Source organism: Cyanistes caeruleus, unplaced genomic scaffold (genome assembly GCF_971803275.1).
Source record: "Cyanistes caeruleus unplaced genomic scaffold, bCyaCae1.hap1.1 HAP1_SCAFFOLD_127, whole genome shotgun sequence".
Lineage (NCBI taxonomy): Eukaryota > Metazoa > Chordata > Aves > Passeriformes > Paridae > Cyanistes > Cyanistes caeruleus.
In genome coordinates, this window is record NW_028255924.1 from 164718 (window position 1) to 192689 (window position 27972).

The 27972-nt window shown below is 54.6% G+C and overlaps 4 protein-coding genes across 6 annotated transcripts in view; 2 read left to right on the forward strand and 2 right to left on the reverse strand.

Moving 5' to 3' along the window:
* LOC111944892 (uncharacterized) overlaps positions 1-27972 on the reverse strand; it is a 246714-nt gene that overhangs the window by 129948 nt on the left and 88794 nt on the right. The gene's annotated exons all lie outside the window — the stretch shown is intronic.
* On the forward strand, positions 1243-2518 carry LOC147646073 (uncharacterized). Its single transcript, XM_086873949.1, has 2 exons — positions 1243-1403; positions 1866-2518. The coding sequence occupies exons 1-2, from the start codon at positions 1361-1363 to the stop codon at positions 2516-2518; spliced, it is 696 nt and encodes a 231-aa protein (XP_086730075.1). The 5' UTR covers positions 1243-1360.
* LOC147646074 (serine/threonine-protein kinase PAK 3-like) lies at positions 8235-18855 on the reverse strand. Of its 3 annotated transcripts, XM_086873958.1 has the most exons (9): positions 15149-18855; positions 13446-14692; positions 13072-13120; positions 11952-12061; positions 11069-11186; positions 10577-10676; positions 9962-10158; positions 8921-9058; positions 8235-8468 (listed from the first exon to the last, which is right to left on the reverse strand). In XM_086873958.1, exons 4-9 carry the CDS (start codon positions 12044-12046, stop codon positions 8376-8378), a joined length of 741 nt encoding a protein of 246 aa, XP_086730084.1. In that variant the 5' UTR covers positions 12047-12061; positions 13072-13120; positions 13446-14692; positions 15149-18855; the 3' UTR covers positions 8235-8375. The 3 variants fall into 3 exon arrangements, 2 of the variants coding, with proteins under 2 accessions (XP_086730084.1, XP_086730083.1); XM_086873957.1 differs by having other exon boundaries at positions 13446-18473; XR_015281973.1 differs by lacking the exons at positions 8235-8468; positions 8921-9058; positions 9962-10158; ... (1 more) ...; positions 11069-11186; positions 11952-12061 and having other exon boundaries at positions 13076-13120; positions 13446-14251; positions 14655-14692; positions 15149-18839.
* LOC147646075 (uncharacterized) lies at positions 26228-27674 on the forward strand. Its single transcript, XM_086873959.1, has one exon. The coding sequence runs from the start codon at positions 26320-26322 to the stop codon at positions 27043-27045; it is 726 nt and encodes a 241-aa protein (XP_086730085.1). The 5' UTR covers positions 26228-26319; the 3' UTR covers positions 27046-27674.

Sequence of the window (27972 nt, forward strand, 5' to 3'; positions counted from 1 at the left end):
CAGGACACGGAGGGGATTTGGGGCTCCTGGCCTTAACTGGCAGCCCCTCCTTGAGAACCCCTCTCCCCCTGGCCCAGCTCCCCTCATCCCCCTCTCCCAGCCCTTTCCCACCGGCTCCCGGCCCCGCTCCGCTCACCCCAGAGCTCCTCGCCAGCAGCCGAGAGATGGAGGAGGAGGAGGGCAAGGAGGGGAAAGCGGAGGAGCGGGAGGAAGAGGAGGGGTAGAGGATGAGCAGGAACTGCAAGAGGAGCAGCAGAGGAGGCCCCATGAAACAAAGAAATTAAGAATTAAGAAGAAATGTTTAAAAGGGGTGTCTGACAAAAACCAGACCCTGACACCCTAATCCACAAGAACAGGAAAAAGAGTCAGACTGCAAGATAAGATAAGGAGCTGGAATACACAAACAAGATGCAAAGACAAAGGCACCACAGGATAAAGGAGATTCCTGGACCCTAAGCCGGAGGAAATGGATTTGAAGTCCCCCTCCCCAACCAAAAAGCGGCCAAAGGACTGAAAGGGGCACAGGGCTAATTTTAATATGAAGTGAAGACAGGCGGGGTTAGGAAATTAATATGTATTAGCCGTATCGTGTAAACCTGCTCTGTAAAGGATAAAAAGGGAAAACCCAATCAAAAAGGTGTGCATGCATTTTGGAGGAGATATCCCCCATGCACCTCAGCGCTGAATAAATTCATACCTGCTCTTATAACTACTCTGTGAGTTATAGAGTTCCTTTTATTCCGCAAATCACCCAGGTGCGTCCATCGCTCTCTGGATCTGCAGCCCCTTCGCGCTGGGAGCATCGGGCCCCGCAGCCCGCAGCTCACCGGGGACGGGAACCTCGCCCCGAAGGTCTTGGGCCGTCCTGGCAGGATTTGTTTACAGGGGAAGGGATATTTGGAGCTCACTCGAAGTATCTTTGGGGACCCCTGTTCCTTTTTCTGGGGCCGGGCCGGGCAGAGCGATGTCTGGATCTTGCAGGACTCCAAAGCTGAGCTGAGATGCCCGGTACCGGCAGGGGGAGGGGAGCAGCGAAAAGGGGGGAGCCCCGGGAGTCCCGGAGCCTGAAATGGGGGCCTGGAGAGGGGGGACCCCGAGAGCCGGGAGTGAGGGGAGCCTGGAGAAGGGGCAGCCCGGAGAAGGGATGAGCCTGCAGAGGGGGAAGCCCTGGGACACCAAAGTGGGGACCCCAGGGAAGGGAAACCGCAGGGAGGGATTTTTATCTCAGTCCTGATGCTTTGGAGATTTTCATGGCTGATGACTTCCAGAGATGGACTTGGGCAGGAGGAACCCTGAATCCTAGGTGGTCACCCCTTTTTTTCCCCCCAAACCAGACTTCTCATGCCCAAGCATTAGACAAATGGAGGAGGCAGAGAGGAAGATGCTCTGGGACCCCCAGGCAGGTGAGGAGGAAGTCACTGCCCCTTTCCCCCTCTCTTCTGCTCCATCTCCCAGCCCAGGATGGCCCCCGGCTGAAGGACAGCCCTGCTGCAGATGCCGTCCTGCCAGGGACAGACTGGGCAGAGCTCCTTCCCCTTCCCTGTGGCTTGGAGACAAATCCTCCCTCCCTCCCTCCCTCCCTCCCTCCCTCCCTCCCTCCCTCCCTCCCTCCCTCCCTCCCTCCCTCCCTCCCTCCCTCCCTCCCTCCCTCCCTCCCTCCCTCCCTCCCTCCCTCCCTCCCTCCCTCCCCTTGTCTTTCCTCTTCTTGTTTCTGTACCTTCTTGATCCCTTTCTTTTTCCCTTTTTTCTTACTGTCCCTTCCACTCCTTCATCCTTCTCTACCCTCCTTCTTCTCCTTGTTCTTCCCTTCCTTCCTCACTCCTTCCTTTCCTTGTCCCTTCCTCCCCTTGTCCTTCCTCCCCCAGGCACTGAGCTGCAGAGGGAGACCAGGGAGGACAAATCCCCGCAGCAGAACCTCGTGGACGAGGCCGTTTTGAGCAGCTCCAAGGGGCAGGAATCCAATGGGGAGGAAATGCCAAAGGGATCCCCCACAGGGAGGGGCTCCAAACCCATCCCAGGCTGCTCTGAGGAGAAAAGACCCCCCCTTGGCTTCATCCAGAGATCCAACCTGGTGGTCCATGAGCAGCTTCATGCCGGGGAGAAGCCCTACAGGTGCTTGGAATGTGGGAAGAGCTTCAGCCACACCTCCCACCTCTTCATCCACCACCAAGTACACACGGGGCAATGGCCCTACAAGTGCTTGGAATGTGGGAAGAGCTTCAACTGCACCTCCCATCTCATCCCCCACATGCGCCAGCACACAGGGGAACGGCCCTACGAGTGTCCCGAGTGTGGGAAAGGATTTCAGACCAGGTCAAATCTCCTCAGGCATCAGAAAACACACACAGACAAGAGGCCCTTCCGCTGCCCCGACTGCGGGATGAGCTTCAACCGCAACTCCAACCTTGTCAGGCACCAGCGCATCCACAGTGGGGAGAGGCCCTACGAGTGTCCCCAGTGTGGGAAGAGCTTCTCACAGAGCGCTCACTTGACCCAACACCAACGGAGGCACCAGTAAGGGAAGCCCTGCGAGTGCCCCGAGTGCGGGAAGAGCTTCGTGCGCTGCTCCAGCTCCATCCCCCATGGGAGGATGGGCGTTGGATGATCCCCAGTGACCCCCGTTGGGCAGAGCCCTGGTGATCCGTGGTCCTGGTGATGCGTGTTGGGAAGACACCTGGCTGGGAGGCTCCACATCTTCCTGGCTCCCTGTGGGCACCTGGATGAACACCGGGGCGGGAACATCCATTGGGACACTGACCAGCAATGGGAATTCCTTGGAGGGAGTGGATTTGTTGACTTTCAATCCCAGAAAATCTTTTGCATTCAATCTTATCTTCTGGTGGCATCGAGGAATAACTGGATGGTCTTGGAGGTCTTTTCCAACCTCACTGAATTCACAATTTTGATTTCCTATTGCCCAAGGGTGTCTTCCACAGCCAAATGGTGATGAAGTGGGGCAAAGATCAAGGTTTTGGAGACAGTGGGGTGGAAACCTCTCCAAAAAAGCTTCTTCCCTCCCACTCAATCACAGGGATGCTCAGTCAGCAGAAAGAAATCCTTTTGTTTTGGCCGTGATTTGCTTTTCATTTCTCTTCTTTCCTTTAAAATATCTAATTTTGTGGTAAAAATAAAGACATTGAATTAAGACACGGGTGAGAACATTGAGGGACATAGACATGGTGGGACATGGAGAGTGACATGGTGACACATGGACATGGCCATTCATGGGGACATGGGGGGACACGGGCACAGATGGAGACGTGGAGGACAATGCCAGGGGTGGAAACATGGTGGGGACACAGCCATGGGTGAGGACATGGTGGGACATGGCCAGTGACGTGTGGGGCCATGGCCTTGGCCGCTGCCATGGGGAGAACTTGCAGGGGCTGTGGGGGATGCTGGGTTTGAGGGAGTTGAGGGTTCCTGGCAGGGACTTGGGGCTTGCTGAGGGCTTTGGGGAGCCCAGGCCGAGTGGCTGCGGCTGCGCTGGGAGCCCCTGGCGGAGGTTCTGGGGCAGCTGCTCAAGAACCCCCTGGCCTGGAGCCCCAGCCGGGCATTGGGCTCCTGGAAGGGAATGAACGTCCTTGTGCCCAGGAGGGAAATCCCAGCACCCCCAGGGTGTGGGGGGCAGCTGAGAGGCCACAGCAGACAGCGCTGTCCTCCTCTGTGGAGCCCAAAGAACCTGCCAGCTCAGAGATTTTGGCTCTTCCCTGGAGAGCTTCTCCCTAGGTGAGACACTTTCTCTCATGGAGAGAAAAAGTGTCACTCCCAGAGGCCTTTGAGTTGAACATGTTAATTTGTTACACCCCATTGGTTTTCCTCCCTATCAATCCACCCTGATACACGTATCCCAGTTTCCCCCGCCCCTCTCCTCTATAAATACCCCGAGTTTTCCCCTGTTCAGAGAGCTGCTGTCACTGGCTCCCTTCACTGAGGGCCCTGCTATAATAAAGGCTATTTCTCAGTGGAATGCCATACAGCTCCCTAGCCTCTCTCCCTGTCGCCTGCACGCTGCCACTGAGCTGAGACCACTCACTGGGCAGAGGATGTGCCTGTGCCCCTGGACAGTCCTTTTCAGGACGGCTTCTTCAGGGTAGTCGTGGCACCCCTGCCATTGACACCGGCGCGGCACTCCTCCAGAACTGCACCTCATAATTCCCAAACTCTGGGATTCTGCCCAGGAAAAGGCTGCCAGGAGCTGCCAGAATTGAGTGAAGTGGGGGATGGGAGGCTCAGAGCAGGAGGGACCTGGAACTCCCAAAACCAAGCAGAGGGGTGGCGTGGTGGATTGGGTGGCAGTGGGGCGGGGTGGAAGTGCAGAGGACAAGGGGCACATGGGAGCTCCATATTGGGTTTGGATGAGTGGCACTCCTCCTTCTTCTTCATCCCGCCTCCTTCTCCTCTCCAGCCCTTCTCCCGCTACTTCCTCTGCCCTCCTCCTCCTCCTCCATCTCTTCTGCTCCCCTGAGCCCAGCGCCCAGCCTTGGATCCCCATTTTTCCAATTCCTTCACATCCCACAGGAGGAGCCGGGGCAGGCCGGGCTGGGGCAGCGCTGGGCTCTTGGCATGGTCCAGGTACCACCCATGTGCCCCCTCCCCAAATTTCCCTGGTCGCTTCAGGGGTCCCAGCCCTTTTTAGGGTTTGCTGGGTGCCATGCTGGAGTTTGGTGTCTCCCAAGGAGTCCCCAGAACAGGGTGACAGATCGGGGGGACACACGGGGGTCCTGATCCATCCTGGGGCAGCATCTGTCCCTGACAGGGTACCCCCATGGGGTCTCCCAAGTCCCTCCCCACTGTCCCCCATAAACGGGACAGGGGCGAACTGGGAAGCTTTACTGGGAACACTGGGAGCAGCTGGGCAAGGGCAGAGTCACAGCAGGGCTGGGGGGGCACACGACCTCTCCAAAATCAGCCCAGGGATGGAGCGGGGGGTCCTGGCTGGGCCTGAAGCCATGGGGATGGGCTGCGGCTGCCAGCGGCTCAGGAGCTCTGTGGGCAGAGAAAAGGGGGTGACACTGGGCTGGGGGCCCCGGGGGAGCACACACGTTCCGGGAGAGGGAGGATATGACCCCCAGGACCCCCCCTCACCTTCTTGTGCAGGCAGAAGCTGAGCCCCAGTGCCAGGAAGACGAAGCCCAACATGGAGCCCTCGATCCATATCAGCATCTTCCTGCGGGCAGTGTACAGCAACATCTCTGGAGGTCTGCAGGGGTCAGGATCCCCCCTAAAACCTCTCACAGACACCCCAAGCCCTTCCAAGCACCCTTCCACTCTCACCCACCCCACCAGGACCTCTGAAATGTCCTCCCAGTCCCTTCCCAGCCTCCCCAGGATCCACCAAAGCCCCTCCTGTCCCTATCAAGATCCCACAGCCCCCTCCCAGATGCCCCCCTGGACAATGCCCTGCCCCTGGACCTCCAAACCCTCTCCCAGTTCCTTCCCAGCCCCACCAGGACTCATCAGGAACCCTCTCAGTCTCTTCCCAGCACAATGAACCACATCCCAATCTCTGCTTTCCAATCTTCAGTCTCCATCCAGCCCCTCCAGGCTCACTCAAATCCCTCCCAGTTACACCCAGCACCCCCAAACTCCCTCCCAGTTTCCACCAGGACCCCCAGAACCCCATCCCACCCTCCCCAATAACCTTTAATCCCCTTCTCAGCCATTCTTGGCCCACAAACCCCTCTCCCAGTTTAAATCACTCTATCTCAAACTCCCTCCCAGTTACTCCCAGTGTCGCTCTATTGGGAACGGTGAGAAGAACAACACAGACTCTCTTGTGAGTTGAACAGGAGAGCTCTTAAGGTTTATTACCTCAGATCTTTTTTTATAGACCGATACATGAAAGTATAGAAAGTTAAAACTCTTATTGGTCAGTGAACTAACACATCACCATCATTGGTCACTGGGGTACACCACCCCTCGACCTTCTCTTGCAAGAAAACACGAAACTGACAAACAGCACCTGCAAGGCTGTCTTCTGTCTCTGAGGATTGTTTTAATTCCTCCCCATGATTTCCCCGGCCACTTTCTCAGGCGGGACTGAGAAAGTTATGCAGCCTGCTATTCTACAGGCACTGTGCTCCCTACTTTTGCTCATAGTTAACATCCACACTCCCAGTACACCCCAATCCCCCTCCCAGCCCCCCCAGTGCCTCCCCCGCTGCTCCCAGCGCTGTGGGGGCCGGGCCGTGCCCCAGTGCCGGCTCAGGGGGTGCTCCAGGCTGATGTGCTCCACCTGGCAGCTGGAGCTGAGCCCGCATTGCCGGGGGAGTTTCCAGCAGCACCAGGAGCTGCTGGCTCCAGCTCAAGGCCACCAGCGAGATGGACACGCTGGAGGGCACTGGGAGAGAGTGGAGACACACTGGGATCAGCTGGGTGTGAAATGGTGCCAAGGCCGGTCAGCTCTTCCTCAGCTCCACGCCAGGAGTGGAACACACCTCAGGAGCAGGATGACCCGAGGTGTGGCTTAGAGCAATGCTCTACAGCACTTAACAGCTGTCAGACACAGTGTGGAGGCAAGAATGGGGGGAAGGTCTTTTATATTGGGGTTCAGAGAAAGGTTTAACCGCCCAAGGGTCCAGGGACAAAAGACACAGAATACAAGTGTACAGCAATTTATATATGGGGAGGGCTCAGGGGTGGATACAAAACTTCAACCAGTGAGGGATATCCTGGGGAGGGGAATAGGACACATGGACCAATGGGGTGCTGTGGATTAGGGGATTTCCAAAGGGGACGTCCAAGCAGGGGGTTGGCATAAGGCAGGATTGACAAGGGACATTTGGGAACAAGGGGCAGGGTGGACAAGATTGATAGGGAAGGTGCTGGAAAAAGGGGTTGGGATACAATGATGGGCAGGGCAGGGGAGGAGATAACTTTGGGTTAAACCAACAAAGCAGGGGGGTAACAGCCTGGCTCAGCTGCAGGGGGGTCCCAGGGTGTGAGGATGGAGGGTTTGGGAGGGTTCCAGCCCTGGATACATGGGTGCACGGGGGTCCTGCTGCAGCGGAATGGGAGTTCAGGGGGGTCCCTTCCTCTGTTCTGGGGCTCAAGGGGTCCCGGTGCCTGAAAATGGAGGTTCAGGGGGGTCCTGGTGTCCAGAAATGGGGGTTCTGGGAGGTTTCCATTCCCGAGAATGGGGGTTCAGGGGATTCCAGGTTCCAGATAAGGGGGTGCAGGGGTTTTTGGGGCCGGGGAAGGGGGTCCCAGGGGGTCCTGGTGCCCCGAAATGAACGTTCAAGGGGGTCTCTGTGCCCAGGAAGGAGGGTTCACCCAGAAATGGAAGCGCAGGGGTTCCCCATTCCCAGTGTAATAAATGGAATTGATTCGTGCTAACTAAATTGTAACTGTTATTAAAATTATTATTAGAAACTATCAAGAATCAGTGTTATAAAGCAGATGTACCCCTTTGCAGATGTTACATGTCAAAATTAAGGTACAGGATGTAGTTTAGAAAAGAAATGGTCAGTAAAACCAGAAAAAGGAGGAAACTTATGGGAAACATTAATGAATATGTATAAGCATACAGTATATAAGTTTAGCTTGAAGTGCTTTGTTTCATATGTGAGGTGAGGCGAGAAGACCCCCCCACACCCCGGTCGATTTTGATTATGCCTTAAGCATTTGTAACCACAGGCCAATTATATTCACACATATATATATATATAAAATATGTATCTGATTATATCTACTAAATTGTATCTCTTTTTTACTAAATTGTATTCTTTTATTATTTTGTATCCAATTTATTAAGCTATGTTATCAATTAATTAAATTTGATTGTTTGGAAATTTGAAAGTCATTTATAACACTACTATATCAAAAGCAGTTCAAAGTGATTACAAACTGTGCTATATCAAAATCGTTGTGATTATAATAATTTGGAAAAGCCAACACATAATAGCGAAGGTCAACAACAACATAGTTCTTTATCACAAACACAGGGCAGGTTTTTCCCTTGCATGGAGCACTTGGGCCTTCCCCGGGCCCCTTCTGCCCTCCCGCAGAACCAGAGGCATTTTCCAGCGCACACAGTTTGTAAGCAAGAGCCGGCTGCAGCCCAGAAGGCTCCAAGCGCCTCCTTCCAGGCTGACTCTGCAGATGCCGAGGCTGCTCTGGGCTCTGCCAGGCTCTGCTGGGGCTCAGCTCTGGGCGAGGCTGGGCCCGCTCTCCCCTCGCAGTGCTCCGGGCAGCTGAGTCACAGCGGGAGAAGGACAGGACACCTCAAGGGATTGAGGTTTAACAGAGATTTTATTCAAATAACTGCCATAACAAACAGGCTGTCCTAACCTACTCTAACTAACTAACAGTGTTAACTAACATTACTAACTACTTGTCCTAACTACTATAACGAAAAGTTGGCCTCCTGAGCTTCATCTCCTCCTGCGCTGCTCCCTCAGTTGCTTTGCTGCAGTGATCAGAGGGGTCAGGCTGGAGAGAGGCTTGGCTGATGACAAAAATGGGTGCTGCCCAAGGGATAAAAAAGAAAGAAATGAACTGTTACTTTCCAGACTCAAGTTCCTCACAGGCTCTGTTGCAACAGGACAAAGGGGAATGGTTTGAAAGTCAAGAGAGGGAAGCAGGCTCAGATTAGATGTAAAGAAGAATTGCTGTAGCAGGAGAGTGGGGAAACACTGAGAGAGGGAGCCCAGAGATGTGGGAGGTGGCTCCTCCCTGGAAACATCCAGGCTCAGGTCAGGCAGGGCTCTGAGCCACCTGATGTGCTTGAAGATGTCCCCGCTCGTGGCGGGGCACCAGCTCCAGATGAGCTCGACAGGAGCCTGCCAAGCCAAAGCAGGCGAGGATTCTGCTGGCTTTGCGTGTGAAAAGCAGCGGGACTGGAGATGATGGGAGGGGGGCCCCACAAGAAAAGCCCTCCCTGGCGCTGCCGTTTCCCCCGCAGCCGCTTGGCATTCACCTGCAGCAGCTCCTGGGCAGAGAAGCGCCGCTCCTCGTCCGGCTCCAGGCTGCACTCGAGGAAGTCCCGCAGCAGAGCCGACAGGCGCCTGGGCTCCTGCAGCTGCGGGCTCCCGTTCTGCCGGATCAGAGCGCGGGCCTGCAGGAAAAGCAAACACAGCGCTCTGACAGCTTCCTCCACACCCACAGGTGCTCACATCCAGCCCGCTTTCTCTGCCCCAGCTCCCCGGGCACTTTCCTCCCTGGCACAGATGCTGCTGCTCACAGCTCATTCTTCTGGGCCAGCCAAAAAACCCAAACCCTGGTGCAGCCACAGCCATTGCAACATCCAAATGATCTTGCCTTCAGAGCCGACTGCATTGGCTGACTTTGTCAGCAGGAACCTCCATCAGAAATAGCCCATTTTGCTTCTCCAAATACAGACGCCAGCTTTACAGGCCATTTTCAAGAGTCAGTGTGGTCTGCCTGTGTTATTTTAAGGGATTCTTACATCAAATGCATCTCTGCAGTGCCACTGACCCTCAAGTAAAAGCATTCCTGTTGCCCCATGCCAGAAACTGCCAGGCAAGGAACAGCAGGTTTGTGTGGCTGAAAGCTCAGGCTTGGTGACACAGAGAAAGTAAAAGGAAGGAAAGAAATATGTTAGAGTGTGGGGATGTTAAACAATCATCTTCATGTTTTAGACAAGTTTCCCAGTGAGAAGAGCCAGGGGGAGTTCATCTCACAAAACCTCTTTTAGAAACTCCTCCAGAAATCTTGTTGGGTTTGGGTGTGGGTGTTGTCGCTGGTTTGGGGTTTTGTACAAGACAACATTAGAGCTGATGCACTTGCTTCATGTATTTGGGTCATCCTCACAAGAGCTGCAACAACTTAAATCCCAAAGCAAATTGTTGCTGGAGGCTGCAGAATATTTGTCTGTGTTCAGGCTCAGGTGCTGTGGGAATTCCCTTTGCGATGTGCAGAAACCTCCAGCTGCTCCTCCCAGTGCAGGGTCACCCTGTGCTCACAGGCCTCTGCAAAGCCTGGAGAATTTGCCTCTTACCATGGCCCCCGTTTGCTGGAAGTAAGGAGGTTCTCCTTCCACCATCTCGATGGTCACAATGCCAAAGGACCAGATGTCCACCTTGGGGCCGTAAGGAGAACTGGTCACAACTTCTGGGGCCATCCAGTGAGCAGTGCCCACCATGGAGCTGCACTGGTCCTGCTCAGGGCTGAGCTGAGCACAGAGGCCAAAATCAGCTGAGGACAGAAACAAGCACTGTCAAAGGCAGCTGCAATGAGGAAACCAAGCACAAAGATTCCCCACTCTCAGTCTGGGAATGCAGTGCTGAATCCAGCTGGAAATGTCCTCAGGGCTGTAGCCAAGGAAAGATGGAACTGGACCCTGAAAGAAGCCCTCAGCTTTCATGCTTGGCTTTACTGATTTCCTTTGAAGCTTTAGACTGCAACTCCTGCCCCTCTGGGAGGGCCATACCCAGAGCAAAGGCACTCCTGACAGCCTGCTCCTCTCCTGAGCTCTCTGCACGGGGCAGCCGCTCTCAGCTGGCAGCAGGGGCCGGGCAGTGCCACCAGCAGCACTTGTGGGGCTCTGGCCCTCACTGGGAAGCAGCCCCACAGCCGCACCCCGGGAGCGCCGTGCCTGGCCAGGAACACCCACCCAGCTTGACAGAGCCGTCCATTCCCAGAAGGATGTTGGAGCTCTTCAGATCTCTGTGGATCACCCGGATGGAATGGAGGAAATCCAGGCCCTGCAGACACTGAGAGACAACAAGAAACACGAGGGGAAAAATCAGAGGCCGGAATATATCACACAAGAAAGGACAGTTTAGAATTCTGCCAGCAGCAACTTTGCTGTGACAGCCCAGGAGTGCAGTGCAGACAAGCTCCAGGCAAAAGGTTCAAGGCAAAGCTGAGAACAGGAAATCAGATCCAAAAAAGACAGAGAGTACCACAACAGCAGGGAAGAGGACAAGAACAGAGTAGAAATGCAGTGATATTTGCAGGCCATTCACTTCAGAGGCTTTTTCCTCTCCAGCTCATAAAAACAACACAGAAACAAAGGCCTGAGCATGGAGCCACTCTGCTCTCACAGCCTCTTTGGAAGGACCACGGTGTCCCAGCCATGGGAAGCACAAGCAGGATCCCTCACCTCCTGACTGACAGCTGCCATCTCTCCTTCAGCCATGCGTGTCTGTCTGACAACGTCCTGCAAAGTTCCTCCATCCATGTATTCCATCACCAGCCAGAGATCTCCATCAACAAGGAAGCTGGAAGAGGAGAACAATGGCACAGAGATGAATGTGCATTGCTCAATTCCCCCAGGGAAAAGCCCAGAGTGGAGTTTTGTTCCCAGGTCACTTGTCAATGAGGACAGAATCAGATGGAGAGACATTCCTGCCAGGCTGCACAGGCCTTGGAATCTGCACAGTCTAAAGGAGAAGGAGGCACCCGGGAGAAAGGAGAGGCCTTAGATGGCAAGCAGGTGAAAAATGCACTTTAGGAACAGCCCAGCTCAATGTGGAACCACAACACTTGTCCCCAGCTGCTTCAGCATCTGAACTCATCAGTTCCACCATTCCCTCCGGAACAAGGCAACACAACTTCCAGAGTTATCCAGGGGAGGAGGCCGTGCAGCACTTGGGGCAAAAGCAGTCAAATGCTTGGAAAACCTTGCACAAAGTCCCTTCAGAAATAGGCAAGGCCATTGAAAAATGGGAAAATGAGGCATTTCTGGAAACAGGAACCTGGTCTTCCTGTCACCTGCAGCAATGGGAAAGGGCTGGGAAGAAGAAGCCAAGGAAAATAATTTCTACCAGGGTTTATCAGCACTTGCTGTAAAACACAGCAAATGGGGTCAACTTGAAGAAAAAGGCAAAGCAAAGCAACAAAAGCACATGGAAGGAGTGAAGTGCCAGGCTGTTGTTCTGGGAAGATATGGCCGGGTCAGGCATTTTCAGAACAGGCTACAGACTGGGGATGCCAGGAAAGATGAACGCAGGGCCCGTGTATGGGAAAAGACCTGAAGCACTCACCTGTCCAGAGAGTTGACAATGTTGGGGTTCTTCTTGTCCTTCAGGACCACGACCTCATTCACAGCTCGTCCCCTGTTGTGCCCTCTGAGGCTCATTTTCTTGATGGCCACCTGAAGGGACATTGCAGACCTTTAACTGGAGCAGTCTGTGGCAGGAGGCCACAGCAAACACGGAGCGAGTCTTTTTGGAGCGAGCGAGCCGGGCTGTGCCAAACTGCCTTGGGATGGGACACCAGAGCTCAGCAAGTGCCATTCCCACAGCCCATTGCTCTGCTCGCTGGGGCTGTTACAGGACTCATGGCCAGAGACATTTGGCTCTGTAAGCTCTGCAGAAATGCTCCCTCAGCTGTCAGCCTCAAAGCTATAACAACATTCTCTGCACCTACAGTCTTCTCAAATGGCCTCAACACTCTTAGGATTATTATTCAAACACATTTTGCAAGCAGGAGGTAATTCTGTTTCTGTGCACACAGAGCAAAACAGCCGGGAACCCTTTAGCAATTCTATGGCATTTGGCCATGATTTCAAATGTCCCTGCTCTGTTTGGGATAGCACAACAAAGCAAACGTGCACATCCATTGCTCAGATAATCCCTGTCCCAGCTGCCACTGACACCAGACCCAAACACAGCTGCAGGGTTTAGGAGAGAGCTTTGCTCTGCACATCCATCTTCTCATTTCTCTCCCTGTCTCTGTGGGGACAGCTGCAGTAGGACTAAAACCCCAAACTGAGCCCAAGCAGGATCTCTCCTTAATTAGGCCTTGAGGTATCCTGATGAAACTCAGGATGATAAAACTGCTAAACAGTGTTCCTGTCTGAGGCTGGGATGAAGGTAAATTGGGCCTCAGTCTCCACCAGCTGATGCATTCACACTTTTAGACATGAAGACCAGGCCAGTGTGTCCTGCTCTGACAGACACCGCTGCCCTCCTTGCCTTCCTTTGGGCACTTGAGAAGGACCAAGTCTGTCCCAGCTTTGCTCTGCAGGCTGACCCTGCTCTGCCTTCAGAGGAGCAGCCTGTGCAGGAAAGCTCTGCTGGGCCCCACAGCTCCAGCCACAGCTCCCAGCAGAGGGGAAAGCCCTCGAGAGATGCCAGACGTGCTGGGCGTGTTGACACTGACCTCTCCTCCCGTGGCCCTGTCGAGTCCTTTGGAAACGGTTCCAAAAGCCCTGGAGACAAAACAGCAGAGAAGAAAGAAGCAGCGCTTTAGGCCCTGGCAGTGAAAGGCAGCCCAGACAGGAGATCTCTGCTGCCTGCAGCGTTCACAAAACACCCGAGTGCATCCACCCTTCAAACAACAGCAGAGCAGCCACCAGCCCTCTGCCATGCAAGGTGCCTTCTGACCACAGTTATCAATTCTGATCAGCACTGAGAGGCAGCAGCATTGTACCCCAGTGTCTGAAGGGGTTTGGAGCTCTCCTGACTTCTCACTGCATCCCGCACCAGCAAAATACCTGGGCCCTGCTTGTGCAGAAGTAACTGCCTTGCCCTTACCCTTGGCCAAGCTGCTCCAGTTCCAGGTATTTCTCGGCAGGCTCCCCCACGCTCACGGTGTTCCCGGAAAGAAACCAGGGGGAAGATGCTCCCTCTCAGATGAGAGCCAGAATGCAGCCCCACTCCCTGGGGCCGGGAGCCCCTTGCTCTCAGCTGGGAAGGACAATAAATGACCCTGTGCCATTCAGCTGCAGAGCAACCCTGGGTGCAGCTGATGCTGAGACACACACACAGCACCCTGCTCTGGCACACAGGAACAGAGCAGACGTACTCAGCTGCATCAGGCTCCACTCCCCGCTCCCCTCTGGCTGCAGGGCTGTGCTGCTGTCAGAATGTTCAGCCCAGGATCCTGCAGCACAGGGAGCTTCGGTGTCCTCTTCAGGAGCAGAGGGAGGTTCCTCATCCTCTTCCCAAAGCAGTGCAGGTTCCTCATCCTCTTCCCAAAATGCTGCTGGTTCACCCTCCTCTTCCCAAGCCACAGGACGTTCTCTGTCCTCATTCCACACCGGCAGATTGCCGTCATCCTCGTCACACGCCATGGGAGCTTGGCCATGCTCATCCCACACCAGGGGACATCCACCATCCTCGTCCCCCACCGGGAGATGTCCACTGTCCTTGTCCCACACCGGGAGATGTCCACTGTCCTTGTCCCACACCGCGGGAGCCTCGCCGTTGTATTCCCAAACTGCGGGGTGTTCTCCCTCGTCTCCCGGAACAGCGGGAAGTTCACTGCTCTCTTCCTCCTCTTTGGCCTCCTCTTTGCAAGCAGAGGGAGCCAGAGGAGGTGCTGATGCTGCTTTGGTGCCCTGTGGACAGACGGGAGCGTGAGGGACGAGAAGTTCTATCTCAGTTATCACCTTCTTTATCCTCAGCTACACATCCAGCTGCACTAAGCAGAAATAGGGTTCAGAGCTGTTCAAACTAACAATGGGCTAAAGCCGACATTGCCACTTATTGTTGGGAATTCCATATTCCAGCATGGCTAAAGCCAGCAAGCAATCTTCTGCCTGCAAAACCAGTCCTGCAGCTCTTCAAAAGCTCTTCAGCAGAAACAGAGAAAACTGCCAGGGATCTCTTTGCTGCTGCTGCTGCTGCAAAGACACTGACAGGAACTTTCCTTCAGCCTCCCAGGCTGGCACTCGGCTGCCACACGCCGAGCTCACAACTTGCTGCACAATTCTGAACACCAAAGCTTCCTTTGCCACTCACCGAAGGAGGAGCTGCTGGGGATCCACGCGTGAGGTGCCCTGCAACGGGAGAGGGAACGTGAACCAGATGCTGTTAGGAAAAAACTGCCTGTGGTGGGAAATGAGCAAGGCAAGCCCGAGAGAGCATTTTGCTTTCACAGCATCCCTCCAGGAGCCACAGGCCCTTCACACAGCAAGCAAGAGAGCAGCACAAAATACTGGGCTGTGTCAGCTCTTGGCTGGAGCAGCAAACGGAGGGAGTTCCAGGCTCCGCTGCCACAGACTCCCTGCTTGAGGGAACAGAACCCCCCCAGGCCTCATTGCAAATGCTGTGCACGCCCCGCTGGCTGCAGACACCCCCTTTTTCAGCTGCAGCTGCTGGCAGGAGCTCCCCCAAACCAACCCTGTCCTCAGGGCAATTTGGTTACAGAGTCAACTCCGTTCCAGTGGAAGAACAGAAAGCACACAGCAAGCCCAAAGCCACAGAGGCTGCACCGAGGGAAAACCTCAACTTACGTGCCAAGTGGGTTAAAAAATACCCCGAATAAGCCACAGAGAACAGAGTTCCAACTGCAGCAACCACTTGCTGCATCATTTTGGCTGCGCTGCACACGTCTGCAGACTGTACCCCTGCAAGCACAGAAGGACACCCGTCAGGGGCTGGGCTGGCTGCTGAGAATGCCTCGGGCAGGAGGATCCTCTGGCAACGAGCAGGCGCCCAGAGCCGCTCTGGACACTGAGGCCTCCGTGTCCCACAGCAACGGGAACACCACGGGGACGTGGAAACGCTCCTGTGACACCACAGCAGCCGCTCACGCAAAAACCGCCTGGAAGCTTCTCCTGTGTCACAAAGGAGCACAAAGAATCCTCCCAGGGCACGGCCTATTGCCCAAAGGATCCAAGAGGAACTCTGAAAATGCAGCAAACAAGGACACCCCATAGCCCAGCCTGAGCACTGAGGAGGAACGAGGACAGCACCAAACCAGAGCAAACACAACCTGTAGTCACTGATACTGCTGAATAAAACCAGCAAGGCTTGTTACATCTGGAATCTTTGTTCTAGTTCTAAAAACAAGCAAGGTTCTCCACTGTAAATATACAGAAGGCAGGAACTGGGGAGGAGGTGGGATTAGGAAGGAGGAGGAGCAGGAGGAGGGAGAAAGGAAAAGGAGGAGCAGGAACAGGAATAGAAGGAGAAGCTGGAGGTTCCAGTGCCCCCTGTGTCCGCAGCACCCCCGGCCACGGGCCCATCACCCCCACCTCATCCTGCAGGTGAGCAGGGAGGGGGAGCTGGTCCCAAATCTGTCAGGGGGATCCCTGGGAGGGTCCTTTTATTAGGGTGTGTTTGGAACTTGCAGATTGCGGAATTGAGCCCCAAATATTGTCTGGCGTCCCTGGGAGGTTTTTATCCTCTGTGTGTGTAGGTTTGGATCTTGCAGGACCCCAAAGCTGAGCCCCTTGGGGGATCTTTGGGGTCCACATGGCCATTGCCCAGTATTGGCTGGGGGAGGACATTGGTGCTGGGGACTCCTGGGAGAGCAGAGGAGAGGAACCCCTGGGACTCCCAGAATGGGGAGAGCAGAGAGGGGCGATCCCAGAGCTGGGGGACCCTGGCAGCTTGGAGAGGTGGGAGCCGGGAGAGGAGAGACTCCTGGGATTCCTGGGATCTCAAAGCAGAGATCAGGGGAGAAGGGAGCCCATGGACCCCCAAAAGCCCCTGGATCATCGCTAAGGAGGACCCCAGAGGAGGGGGAACCCCTGGAGCCCTTGGACCCCCATCATCCCAGGGAACTGAAACTTCTGGGAGACCAAATAGGAAAGACAAGAGATGGGGAAATCCTGGGAGACTTTTTTTGAGGCTGAATATTGATATTTTGGAGATTATCATGGACACAAGACTCCTGCTGAGCTCGAGACATGGACTTGGGCAGGAAGAGCCTCTACTCCAAGGCACTCCCACTTTGTTTACCCCCAAATCAGGATTTGTCATTCCCAAGCCATGGCCAGATGGAGGAAGAGGAGGAAAATCCCCAGAGATCCTGCATGAGGAGGGGCTGCAATCCCAGCCCAGGGAGCTGCAAGGAGGAAAGATCCCCCCTGTGCCAGGAAGGCATCTGGAGATCCTGCCGGAGCTCAGAGCTGGGGGAGAGAGCTCATGGCAGGGAGAAGCCCCACAAATGCTTGGAATGTGGGAAGAGCTTCAGCTGGAGCTTCAAGCTGAGGGAACACCAGAGGATCCATCCTGGGGAATGGCTCTGGGAGTGTGGGGAGTGTGGGAAGGGCTTCAAGAACAGCTCCCATCTGATCTGGCACCAGGTGATTCACACTGGGGAGAGCCCCTAGGAGTGTGGGGAGTGTGGGAAGAGGTTCAGGAAGATCTCTGTCCTGATTAACCACTGTAGGATCCACACAGGGGAAAAGCCTGGAAAGTGCTTGGAATGTGGGAAGAGCTTCAGTCGCAGCTCCCACCTGATCTGGCACCAGAACATCCACACAGGAGAATGCCCCAGCGAGTGTGGGGAATGTGGGGAGAGCTTCATTGAGATGTCCAATCTGATTTGTCACCAGAAGATCCACACAGGGGAAAAGCCCTACACGTGTGGGGAGTGTGGAAAGGGCTTCAGCTGGAGCTGCAACCTCGGAGCACACCAGTGCATCCTGAGTGTGGGAAGAGATTTCCAAGGAGCTCAGGTCTCATCAAACATCAGTGGATTCACAGAGAGGAGAGGCCCTTCCACTGCCCTGACTGTGGGAAGGGCTTCACAAAACTGCACCCTCATCAGGCACCGGCACATCCACACTGGGGAGAGGCCCTATGAGTGTCCCCAGTGTGGGAAGAGCTTCTCACAGAGCTCAACCTTGACCAAACAGATCTTCCTGACTCCCCGTGGGCACCTGGGTAAACACAAAGGCAGGAATATCCATCAGAACACAGACCAACAATGGGAATTGCAGATTGACTGCCCCTGGAGATTCACTGGGATGCAGAGATACACCCAAAGCCCCTGGAGAAGCCCATGCCAGAGCAGGGGAATGCCTGAGATGAGGCTGTGACCCCAGGGGACACCTGTGGACAGAGGGGTCCCTGCTGGAGCCCCCTGTCCTGGAAGGTCTGACCCCGTGGCAGAATGACCCACGCTGCAGCACTGTGAGGGGGCTGCTCCCATGGAATGGACTCAGGTTGGAGAAGTTCCTGGAGACCTCTCTGGTGGGAGAGATCCCAGAGTGCAGCAGGGGAATGACTCCTGTCCCTGAACAGCAGGAAAAGCCCTGGGAGATGAACTGACCATGCCTCCATTCCCTGTATCCCTGCACTGCCAGGTTAGGATGCAGAGCTGGAAGGAGGGAGGGGTGGAAGGAAGGTGCTTTTAAGGGTCTTCTTATTCTCCTGCTCTGAGCTTATTGGCAATAAATTCAAGTCAAATCTCCTGTTTTATCCATGACTTCATTTGATGAGGAAATGCTCCCGGGTCCTTAACTCATGAACCCTTGGTTAAATTTTCTCTCCCTGTGTGGCTGTGGAGGGCAGTGAGAGAGCAGCTGTGGTGGGTGCCTGGACTCGGGCCAGCATCACCCCACTGCAGTGGGACATGTCCTTGTGTGGCCCTGTGCTATGGTGCTACAGGTGCTGTTGCTTTTGTCTCCCTTATGATTTTATCTTTTGCGTTAAATGCTCGTGAAGTGCCCCCGGTGACCCTCGTATTCCCTCGGCTCCGGTATCCCCGTCCCTTCCCCTGCTCCCCGTCCCACGTTCCATCCCGGCTGGAGGAGCCTTGGAGCTGCCGTGGGGGCCGTGGGGCTGCCCCGGGGGCTGCGCCCCGAGCCGGGGCCCCTTCCCAGTGCTCCCAGTGTGCCGCTCCAGCCTGGAGCAGCCAGCTTCAGCTGGGACGGCAGAGAGGCGCTGCTGGGGGGTCCCGGTTCACTTAAGTTTGGTTTTGGTAATTTTGGGAGTTTAGTGCAAAAAATCTCTCCTCTCCTCCACTCAGCCAAAGGGGCGGGGGGGGGGGGGTTCCCTTATTTGGGGGAAATCAAAGCGATGCACTGATGCTCCTAATTAGATGTGCATGAGCCTCCAGGGCTTCCCGCTGAGCCGGAGGCACCCAGCAGCCAGGGCTGGGCAAGGCGGGCCGGGAGCTGCGGAGAACTTTGTTTGTGTTGGGAGCTCAATGGCGGCTCGGGCCGGGCCCGTTCCAGGGCTGTTCCTCATCCCCGCCTTTCCCCTCACGCAGCCCGGGGCGGGCCCTGAGAGCGCGGGGCGGGGCTGTGCCGTGTGCAGAGCCCGCCGCTGGCAGCGATTGGCTGCTGCTGCCGTCACTCGTGGTTTTGGCGCGCGCTGATTGGGCAGAGGGGGGACAAGCCCGGCCCCGCTGGCGCCCCGAGGGCGGCCGTGGGGCAGGAGAGCCGCCATTGCCGGAGCGTCTGTGCGGGCCCGGCAGCGGCGGCAGCGGCGACCGGAGCCCGGTGAGGCGGCGGCGGAGCTCGGAGGCGGCCCCGGCCATCGCAGGTGGGAGCCGCGCTCGGTTCTGCGGGGGCTCGGGGCTCGCTGCGGGCCCGGGAGGGGGCGGCAGGGGGCTGTGGCGGGTGGCTTGTGCCGTGGCCGGCCCGTGTTGGCCCTGGGCTGAGGGCGCTGCGGGAGCGGCTGCCCGCGGTCTCCTTGCCGCTGGGGCCTCGGCAGGAGGCGGTGGCGGAGCAGCGCTGGCTCGTCCCGCTTCGTGTCGGGAGGCCGGAGGTGGCTGCGCTGGGCCCGGGGCCGGGCGGGAAAATTCCCGGCGCCAGAGGTTTGTGTGGCCCAAGGAGCCAGAGGAGCGGTGTGCAAGTGACTTTATTGCTGCCCAAAGGGAGAGGCCATGGGGCATTTGCCGTGCGCTCTCTCCAGGTGTTGGAGGACGCGGCCTCGTTTTTGTCCTGATTTTCCCGGCCGCATGTCCCTGTCCCTTTGCCCAACACTGGCCGAGGTGCTTGGAAGGTTCAGCCTTCCCGATCCGCCTGCTGCATGTCCTTTTTGTATAACACCCGATATTCCTGGCTCTGTGAAGTGTTTGTTCTTCTGGAAGTTCAGGAATGTATCGGGACTTGGTTTGAGCAGCAGTCCTTGTCAATTAGTAACATTTTCTGAAAATGATGGTTTCTCCCTTTGTTGCCTTATGTACAAGTCCCTGGCCCTATCTCCAAGCAGATTCACTCATTGCCTCTGTTTTTGCTTCCTGGAATCAGCCCAATTCCTCCTGCAGCCAGGAAGCCCCTGGGCCATTGTGCAGGCTTTGTCTCATCAGTGTTCATTTGCATTTCTAAAGCTCCTCTCCTGGCTGCCTGGAGCAAAGCTTCTCTTCCAGGGCAGACATCCCGTGACTCACACGTGGCCCCCCACAGATCTGCTATTTATTTTTTTTTAAACAATATTCTAATAATTGTTTATGTGTTAAAGCACCAACTTTAAAGCTCTTCTAGTTTTCAAAGTGCAGCTTAAAGGGGAACATCAAAAAACTCATACCATCATTTTTTAATGACTAAGAGTCAAGTACAAATATAAAACAAAAATGAGAAAGCAATCAAGTGTTTTCTTTTCATTCTCCTAGGACTAAAACTGATTCTCACACCACTGGCCCAAACAGAACCGACAATATAGAAGTAAAATTATTACAAAAAATTACTCTAACGGTGTAATCCTTTCACTGAAACTGAGAAGAGCAAAAACTATTCAACAATGTCTTTAGAAAAATAAGGCATTACTTGATTCTGGCCAGAATGTGCAACAGGAATAATTTCATGCACACTTAGGCTGGGTGTGCAGAGAAAATCATTCCATGACAAATGAGTTTGACTAGATTTTTCTAAATTTATACACTCTGACACCATAGAAAACCCTTGCTTTATTGTTCATTGGTTTCAAGGTGTGGAGTTGTTAGGATTTGGTTTCCTGTTGCATCCGGATTTCTGTGCCTGTGATGGGAATTAGGTGGGCACTCCTGGATTTTCTGCTCAGCCTTTTCCAGACCAGGTGTCTCCAGTTGTGCCTGGGGCAGTGTCTGGGGTAAGATGTTGGTTGATGTTTGCTGCTGGGTGTTGATGTTTTGTTGATGGTCGTTATCTTGGGGGGAATCTTTTGGGCTATTCCCAGTCTGTGGAGATGTTAATTTCATCTCTGCTAAGTGGTGGAAAAGAAACATTAAAATTCCTTTCCCCAAGGCAAAGGCAAACCAAGTCCCTTTAGAGAAATAAGATTTGAAGCCATTTTCAAGTTGGTCTATTTTGCCAGCAGCTAATCCCAGGCAGGGCAGAGTGTGAGTGTAATTGAGAGGCAGAGTGGAATTGTCCCGGTGCCTTCCCCAGCAGCTGTGGCGAGGGCAGGCACAGAAAGGCCTGAAGCTGCAAGAGTGAGAGCAAGGATTGTCCCGCAGTGGCTGGAGATGGCAAAGGAGGGTGCCCAGGCTGAGGATTTGAGCAGAGGATCTGTGGGCAGGCGCAGGGGCTTCCCCCGCTGGGGAGCCCTGGCTGCTGCTGCGTTGCCTTCAGTGCAGGCTCAGGGGTGGCCTGTTTAATATTCCCTTCCAATTCAGATTTCTGAGTCTGGAAGAGCCATGGCTGGGGCATCAATCTTTTTTTTTTTTCATTTTGTTGAGTTATGTACTCTTTCTTATGTCCACTCCATAACATTGAGACGATCTGGGAGGAAAAAATTCGCGCAATGTTCTGGGTGGAAAAGAGAATCCTCAATCCAGCTCCTGTGAATCCTGTTAATCCTAAGAATTGCTGCACCTCCATTTTAGTCCTGGGTAACATTATTTCTGAGATTCCCTGAACCCTCTCAGGGTCAGTACAAGACAAACCTTCAATCAAAAATTGTCCCAAATATGTAATCATTTTCTCTATCATTTGCCCTTTCTTTTTTTTCAGATACTCAAAGCTGCTTTTTAGCCTGAAAATGAAGCCATTTCACAGAGGCTTCCTCTACCTCTTCTCCTTGTCCTCCTGACTGGATCAAGTCTTCCACATTCTGCATTAAGCCAGTCCCTGGGGGTGAGGTCAATTCCTTTGATATTTCCTGCAAGGCTTGCCCCAATCAGGCCGGTGCTTCCGTGCATCCCTGCAGAAGGACCGTCCATGTCTTGAGCATTTTCCCTTCTAGCTCTTGTTGCCAGCCCAAGGCAGAATTGTGTTTGCATCCTCTGGAAGTGGGCAGATTGCCAGAAAGCCTCTTTTGCATCAAGTTGTGAATGGCAGCAGTGTGAGGAGGGCACCTGGTTCAGGCTGGTGTAAGGAACTGAGAGTGTGGGGTGCCTCGGTTTCATCATCTCATTTCTTCTTCTTGGGTCCTGCAGCATTCTGTGGATTCCATTGGATTTCTTGTTTGGCAGGACAGGAGCATTCTAGGGAGCCATCCCTGGCTCCCCAAGCCGTGCCTTGAGCAGGACTCCCAGACAGGCTGTGAGCCCTTCCTTCCCTCCCTTGCAACAGGGGATTGCTTTTGGACACCTCTTGTCCTGGTTGCTTCAGGGAGATTTGGAGAGGCTCCATATCTAATTTTGCCAATTTCCCTGGGGCTGCCCACACTTGTGGGTTCACTTCAGCCTTGGCTCTGCCAGACATTTGACACAGAGGTACAACAGAACCAGCCTCTGTTTCACCTTTTGCAACATTAATTTGCATTCCAAATTTAGCCATCAAATCCCTTCCCAGTAAATTACAATCACAATTGTGAGTAAATAAAAGGTTCTGCATTTCAAACCTATCCCCCACATCAGCTAATAGTGCCTGAATAAAACACACCCACTCATCTTTCCCTCTTAGTGCTTTAATAATTTAAATATTCCCTAACACCTTTAGGTGTAAGATTCTGAGTGGATGGAGAGGCCCCTGTGTCCATCAGGAAAGGTCTCCTCTGGATCCAGAGCCACCCTGGATGTTCCCAAGGGCTGCAGTGTGGTGGGTCCCTGGTGGAATGGGAGCTGTGCCACCGCTAAGAATGCGTGTCCATCAAGGGCTGGACTTGCTGGTGCTGAGGCTGCTGCTGTCTGTGCTTGCAGTGTCCTTGTGCCCTGCAGCTGGAAGGCTGATTCCTTGCCAGGGGCTGTTTGGGTGGGCTGTGCCCTGGCCAGGAGGGCAATGCCTGTGCCAGGTGCTTGTGGCCGAGAGGGTGTCCCCTGGGTGCTGGGGCCCCCTTGGGCCCTGGGCTTGATCCCTCAGGGGCTGTAGGAACTGTGCCACGGCCTTTGCCTTCAGCTTGGCCTTTTGCTCATCCCTTGCTGCATTCAGCTGCTGAGCCTTTGTGAGCAAGTGCTGCAGGGGCTTCTTCTGTCGCTGCTGCAGCCCCCTCAGTGCCTGTGGGTGCTCATCGTGTGGCAGCTGCTGAGCTTTCTGCAAAACCCTTCCTTTCTCCAGGGACCCAGCAGGAAATGCTTAAAAGATCATGTGGATCCTTGCAGGTCTAATCGCCATTTGTGAGCTGTTCCTTCCTCGTGCTGGCTGTGCTGAGGCTCCCCTCCCCAGCCCGTATCCCCGAGCCGGTCCCTGTCCTGCCGCAGTGTCCAAAGGCGGCCCCCCCGGCGGGCAGGGCCGGCAGCTCCACGGGGCCGGGCAGCGGCCGGGGCGTCCCGCAGCCTCCTGGGGGCCGGGGGCCACTGCCGGCCCTGCCCGGGGGGTGCTGGGCTCAGGCAGCGCCCGGCGCTGAGCCCCGGCTGCCCCACAGCCCCGGCCCGGCCCCACAGCTCCCCACAGGCCCCCAGCCCGTGCTCCCGGTGCCGCAGCTCTGCGCCCGCTCCTGCCGCTCCCAGCTCAGAGAAACCCCCTGAAATCCTCACCTCCTTGTTTTCCTGTCCTCCAAAACTGGGATACAAAGGATCTGAGTAAGCAAGCAAATTTGGAGGATGAGACCCTTCTGAAACACATCCCAATCCTCAGTATTTTTCTCTTCCTCTTTTCCATTATCCTTTTTCTTATCCCATGGATTCCTCCTGCTGCTTCTTGCCTTAAGCACATTCCTGCACACTCCCCTTCAGCCAATCCCTTCCCAGCACACCAACACCATCCATCCCCTGTTGTCTAAATCCCTTCTGGAGTTCCCTTATTGCCCCCCTGGGTGTCCATGTCCTTAATTCCCTCTGGGAGAATGTGCAAACGACCTCCACATTCTCCCATGGGACCCTTGAGAGATATTTTGGGATCCTCATCCCTTTGGCGGGAACCCCATTGTGGCTTTCCCTTTTGTCCCCTCCCTGGGTGCACTGCCATGTTCACTCCCCGAAGATGCCACTGTAGTCACTGCTGAGATTTTCAGTGCTCTCTCCCTGCCGACTCTTGAGAGCCGCCCTGATCCGTCACTCGTCTGTCTCCTGCTCACTCTCGGGTACCCAATCAATGCCCGGTGCCGCCGCCAGCCGAGGGAGCCGATCCCCCAAACTGGGTGAGGCCCCTTCAGCTGCACGCACTGCCCGCCGGCCCGGACGGTGGAAGGAATTGCGGAGGAGCCCCAAGGTGTGTGGAAAAATTGACATCCCCACAGGTTTCTGTCCACAAGGAAGACAGAGGAGTCCTGTAACAGTAATTTCATTCATAAAAATAGGGCGAGGCCATGGGACATTTCCCATGGGGTCTCTCCAGTTGTTGGCAGACACAGCCTCCTTTTCATCCTAATTTTCTTGGTCACATCTCCCTCTCTCTTTCCCCATTGGCTGAAGTCCTGGAGAGGTACAGACTTCCCAATGCACCTCCTACATACCCCCTTAATATGCACCCCACTTTTATATAGCTAACGATGTTGATGGCTGTGTTAAGTCTTTGTTGTTCTTCTGGAAGTTGATGAATTTAGCAGGACCTTGGCTGAGCAGCAGTCTGTGTCATCAATTCATAACATTTTGTGCAGCTGATGGCTCCTCCTGTCACTTCCTTATGTCCACGTCCCTGGCCCTATGTGCAATGAGGTTGAGGGGATCAGGTTGTAAAGAGGCTTTGTTGTTGTTCCTTTGCTGGGGTTGCCCCGTTTTGGGGCCATCCCCCCTGGAGCAGGGTGTCCCCCCTTGGTGCAGGCGCAGGGCTCAGGCAGGGCTGAGCCAATCAGAGCGCGCGGCGCTGATGACTCATCAGTGTCCAGGCAGAGCCGCAGCTGCCAGCGTTCCCCAGCTGGAGCCCAGCTGCGCCCCTCCCCCCCGGGCCTTGGCGCCCCCCTGGAGGGGAATTTGGGGAGGTGGGAGGGGGGAGCGCCAAGGCCGGGCCCCCCCGCGCTGTGGTGGCGGGAGCGGCTGCAGTGGGGAGCGAGTGCGGGTGGAAGCGGCCGAGAGCCCAGCGCTGCCCCAGGCCGAGCTGGCCCAGCTGCATCCGTGCCCCTGCGGTGGGATGCTGTGGGACTGGGGGGGAAGAGGGAGGCGGCAGTGGGTGCTGGGCCTGGGGGCAGGAGGAGAAGGGAAGGAGAAGCAGGGTTGAGGAAAAAAACGGTCAAAATATATGTACCTGGGGTTGTGCAGAAGGAGGAGGAGGAGTGTGAGGAAGAGTAGGGCCACAGGAGGAGGAGGAGGAGCAGGGAGAGGAAGCAGCACGAAGTTCATCTCTGTATCTGGAGCTCCCCCAGCCCCAGGAGCGTTGCCTCCCCACATGCAGCGGGTGACCACAGTGGGCGATCCACGATTTTTATGGGGCTGAATCTTGGTGTTTCTGAGCCTTACTGTGGTAAACGTTGGTGCTTTAGTTTCTTGCAGGGGCTGAACCTTTCTATTGTGCAGGGGGTTTTGGCTGAATCTTGTTGTTTGGTTTGTTTGTGATCTGTGTTTTGTTGTTTGGGCTGAATCCTGTTGTTTTTGAGGTTCTTACAGACGCAAGATGCCCAATGTCTTTCTGAGACGAACCTGGGCAAGGAGGCATGTAGGAGACACATCGGGGGTGGATGGTCTGAGACTCGGCAGAGACCTCTATAGTCGAGTTAGATGTTAGTTGTTTATTTCAGGGCGTGGGAGAGAGAGAGAGGGAGAGCCTGCCATGAGCCGACAGATAGAGCGCAAAGCAGGCTCAGAGAGAACAATACAAAAGGGGGTAAAATATGAATACATGAGTTCAAGACTTTAAGATTGCTAAGAAAGAGAATAACAGAACAGAAGTGAGAGAGCCAGGAAAAAGAGGATAAAGAAGAGCAGGAAAGAACAGGAAAAAGAGAGCAGCAAGAGTGTAGAAAGCATGAGGCAAGAAGGCTAAGAGAAACAAGAAAGCTAAGAGAGAGCCAAGAGAGAGTAGCAAGAGAGCCAAGAGTTAAGAGAGACTAAGAGAACAAAGAGAGCCAAGAGAGAGAACTCTCTTTTACCATTACTTATATAACCTATACATTGAATATTCTATTCCTTTACTGACCAATCTTTCTAAGTATCCTAATACAGTAACATTTGTGTTCAACCTGTAGAAATCGCTGGTTTTGCATATTTTTAGTTATCTCAGGGTTCTTCAGACCTTTCCTTATAAGGCTGGGAAGAGGGGTCTCAGCTTGGTTTTACTGGGGGAAAGAACGTGCTCTGGCACGTCAGCTTGGTTTCTTTGAATTATTCAAACTGTGCTTTCATTTGTATTTCTTCCTTAGCCTTTCTGGCTAAATAGTCATATTTATAATTTCTTTCTAATTCTGCATTCCCAACAGAGGCATCCCCAGCCCAAGGCACTCTCCTCTCTTTTTTTCCACCTAATCAGGAATTTTCATTCCAAATTTCTTCCAGATGGAAGAGGAGGAGGAAAAGCCCTGGAGATCCCGCACGAGGAGGGGCTGCAAACGCAGTCCAGGGAGCTGCGAGGAGGAAAGATCCCCCCAGTGCCAGGAACACGGCCAGAGATCCAGCCGGAGCTCAGAGCTGGGGGAGAAGCCCCACAAGTGCTTGGAATGTGGGAAGGGCTTCAGAAAGAAATCCCACCTCATCCAGCACCAGAGGATCCACTCTGGGGAAAAGCCCTACGAGTGTGGGGAATGTGGGAAGAGCTTCAGCCAGAGCTCCAACCTGAGGAAACACCAGAAGATTCACACTGGGGTAAAGCCCTATGAGTGTGGGAAATGTGGGAAGAGCTTCAGAGAGATCTCTGAACTGATGAGACACCAGGTGATCCACACAGGGGAACGGCCCTACACCTGCTCGGAATGTGGGAAGAATTTTGGTCAGAGCTCCAGTCTGTGGGCACACCGGCGCATCCACACTGGGGAGAGGCCCTACGAGTGTCCCCAGTGTGGGAAGAGGTTTCAGACCAGCTCCAGTGTCCTCCTACATGAGCGGATTCACACAGACGAGAGGCCCTTCAGCTGCCCTGACTGCGGGAAGGGCTTCAACCGCAACGGCAACCTCACCGTCCACCGGCGCATCCACACTGGGGAGAGGCCCTACGAGTGTCCCCAGTGTGGGAAGAGCTTCTCACAGAGATCTAACTTGATCCAACACCAATGTAGGCACCAGTAAGGGAAGCCCTGCGAGTGCCCCGAGTGCGGGAAGAGCTTCGTGCGCTGCTCCAGCTCCATCCCCCATGGGAGGATGGGTGTTGGATGATCCCCAGTGACCCCCGTTGGGCAGAGCCCTGGTGATCCGTGGTCCTGGTGATGCGTGTTGGGAAGACACCTGGCTGGGAGGCTCCACATCTTCCTGGCTCCCTGTGGGCACCTGGATGAAAGCAGGGGAATGAAAATCCAATGGGATACAGAATGACAATGGGAATTGTTGACTTTCAATCCTCGAGAAGCTTTTGCCTCAGGAGCTGTGTGAGCAGAGAAAAGGGGGTGACACCGGGCTTGGGGGCTCTGAGGGGAGCACACTCACTCTGTTGGGGGGGGAGGACACGATCCCCGGGATCCCCCCTCACCTTCCTGCACAGGCAGAAGCCAATCCCCAGTGCCAGGAAGACGAAGCCCAACACGGAGACTCCAATCCCCGTCAGCATCTTGCTGTGGGTGGCGTCTGACAGTATCCCTGGGGGGTCTGCAGAGGTCAGGACCCCCAAAACTTCTCAGAGACACCCCAAGCCCCTCCAAGGACCCTCCCAGTCTTTCCCAGCCCACCCAGGACCCTCTGAAACCTCCTTTGGAGTCACTAATTTTAAACAGTTAGGTACTGTAGAAAAATTGGAGATCGTAGATAGAGGTAGGCCTTGCTGGAAGTATTTCGAGTTAATGATTGAGTGAGAAGCAGGATTTGAGATACTGAGTCTTGGACTTAGGTAAAAAATTACTTGTCATTGTATGTTTGTTCAGCTGTGCTTATAATGAGAAAAGAGAAACTGATAAACGGGTTTAGGAAGATCACAGACCTTACATCTGGAAACCCATTTCAAAGTCACAAGGGAGGAAACTGGAGTTGCACCAAATGTCATTTGTAATGTCAACCATTGTAAAG

Coding starts and splice junctions, on each gene's coding strand:
- LOC147646073 (XM_086873949.1), top strand. CDS start 1,361: ATGGAGGAGGCAGAGAGGAAGATGCTCTGGGACCCCCAGGCAG. Junction 1,404..1,865: donor GCTCTGGGACCCCCAGGCAG/GTGAGGAGGAAG, acceptor TTCCTCCCCCAG/GCACTGAGCTGCAGAGGGAG.
- LOC147646074 (XM_086873958.1), bottom strand. CDS start 12,046: ATGAGCCTCAGAGGGCACAACAGGGGACGAGCTGTGAATGAGGTCGTG. Junction 10,677..11,068: donor TGGCAGCTGTCAGTCAGGAG/GTGAGGGATCCT, acceptor GTTGTCTCTCAG/TGTCTGCAGGGCCTGGATTT. Junction 9,059..9,961: donor TCCAGCAAACGGGGGCCATG/GTAAGAGGCAAA, acceptor CTTTTCCTGCAG/GCCCGCGCTCTGATCCGGCA.
- LOC147646075 (XM_086873959.1), top strand. CDS start 26,320: ATGGAAGAGGAGGAGGAAAAGCCCTGGAGATCCCGCACGAGGAGGGGC.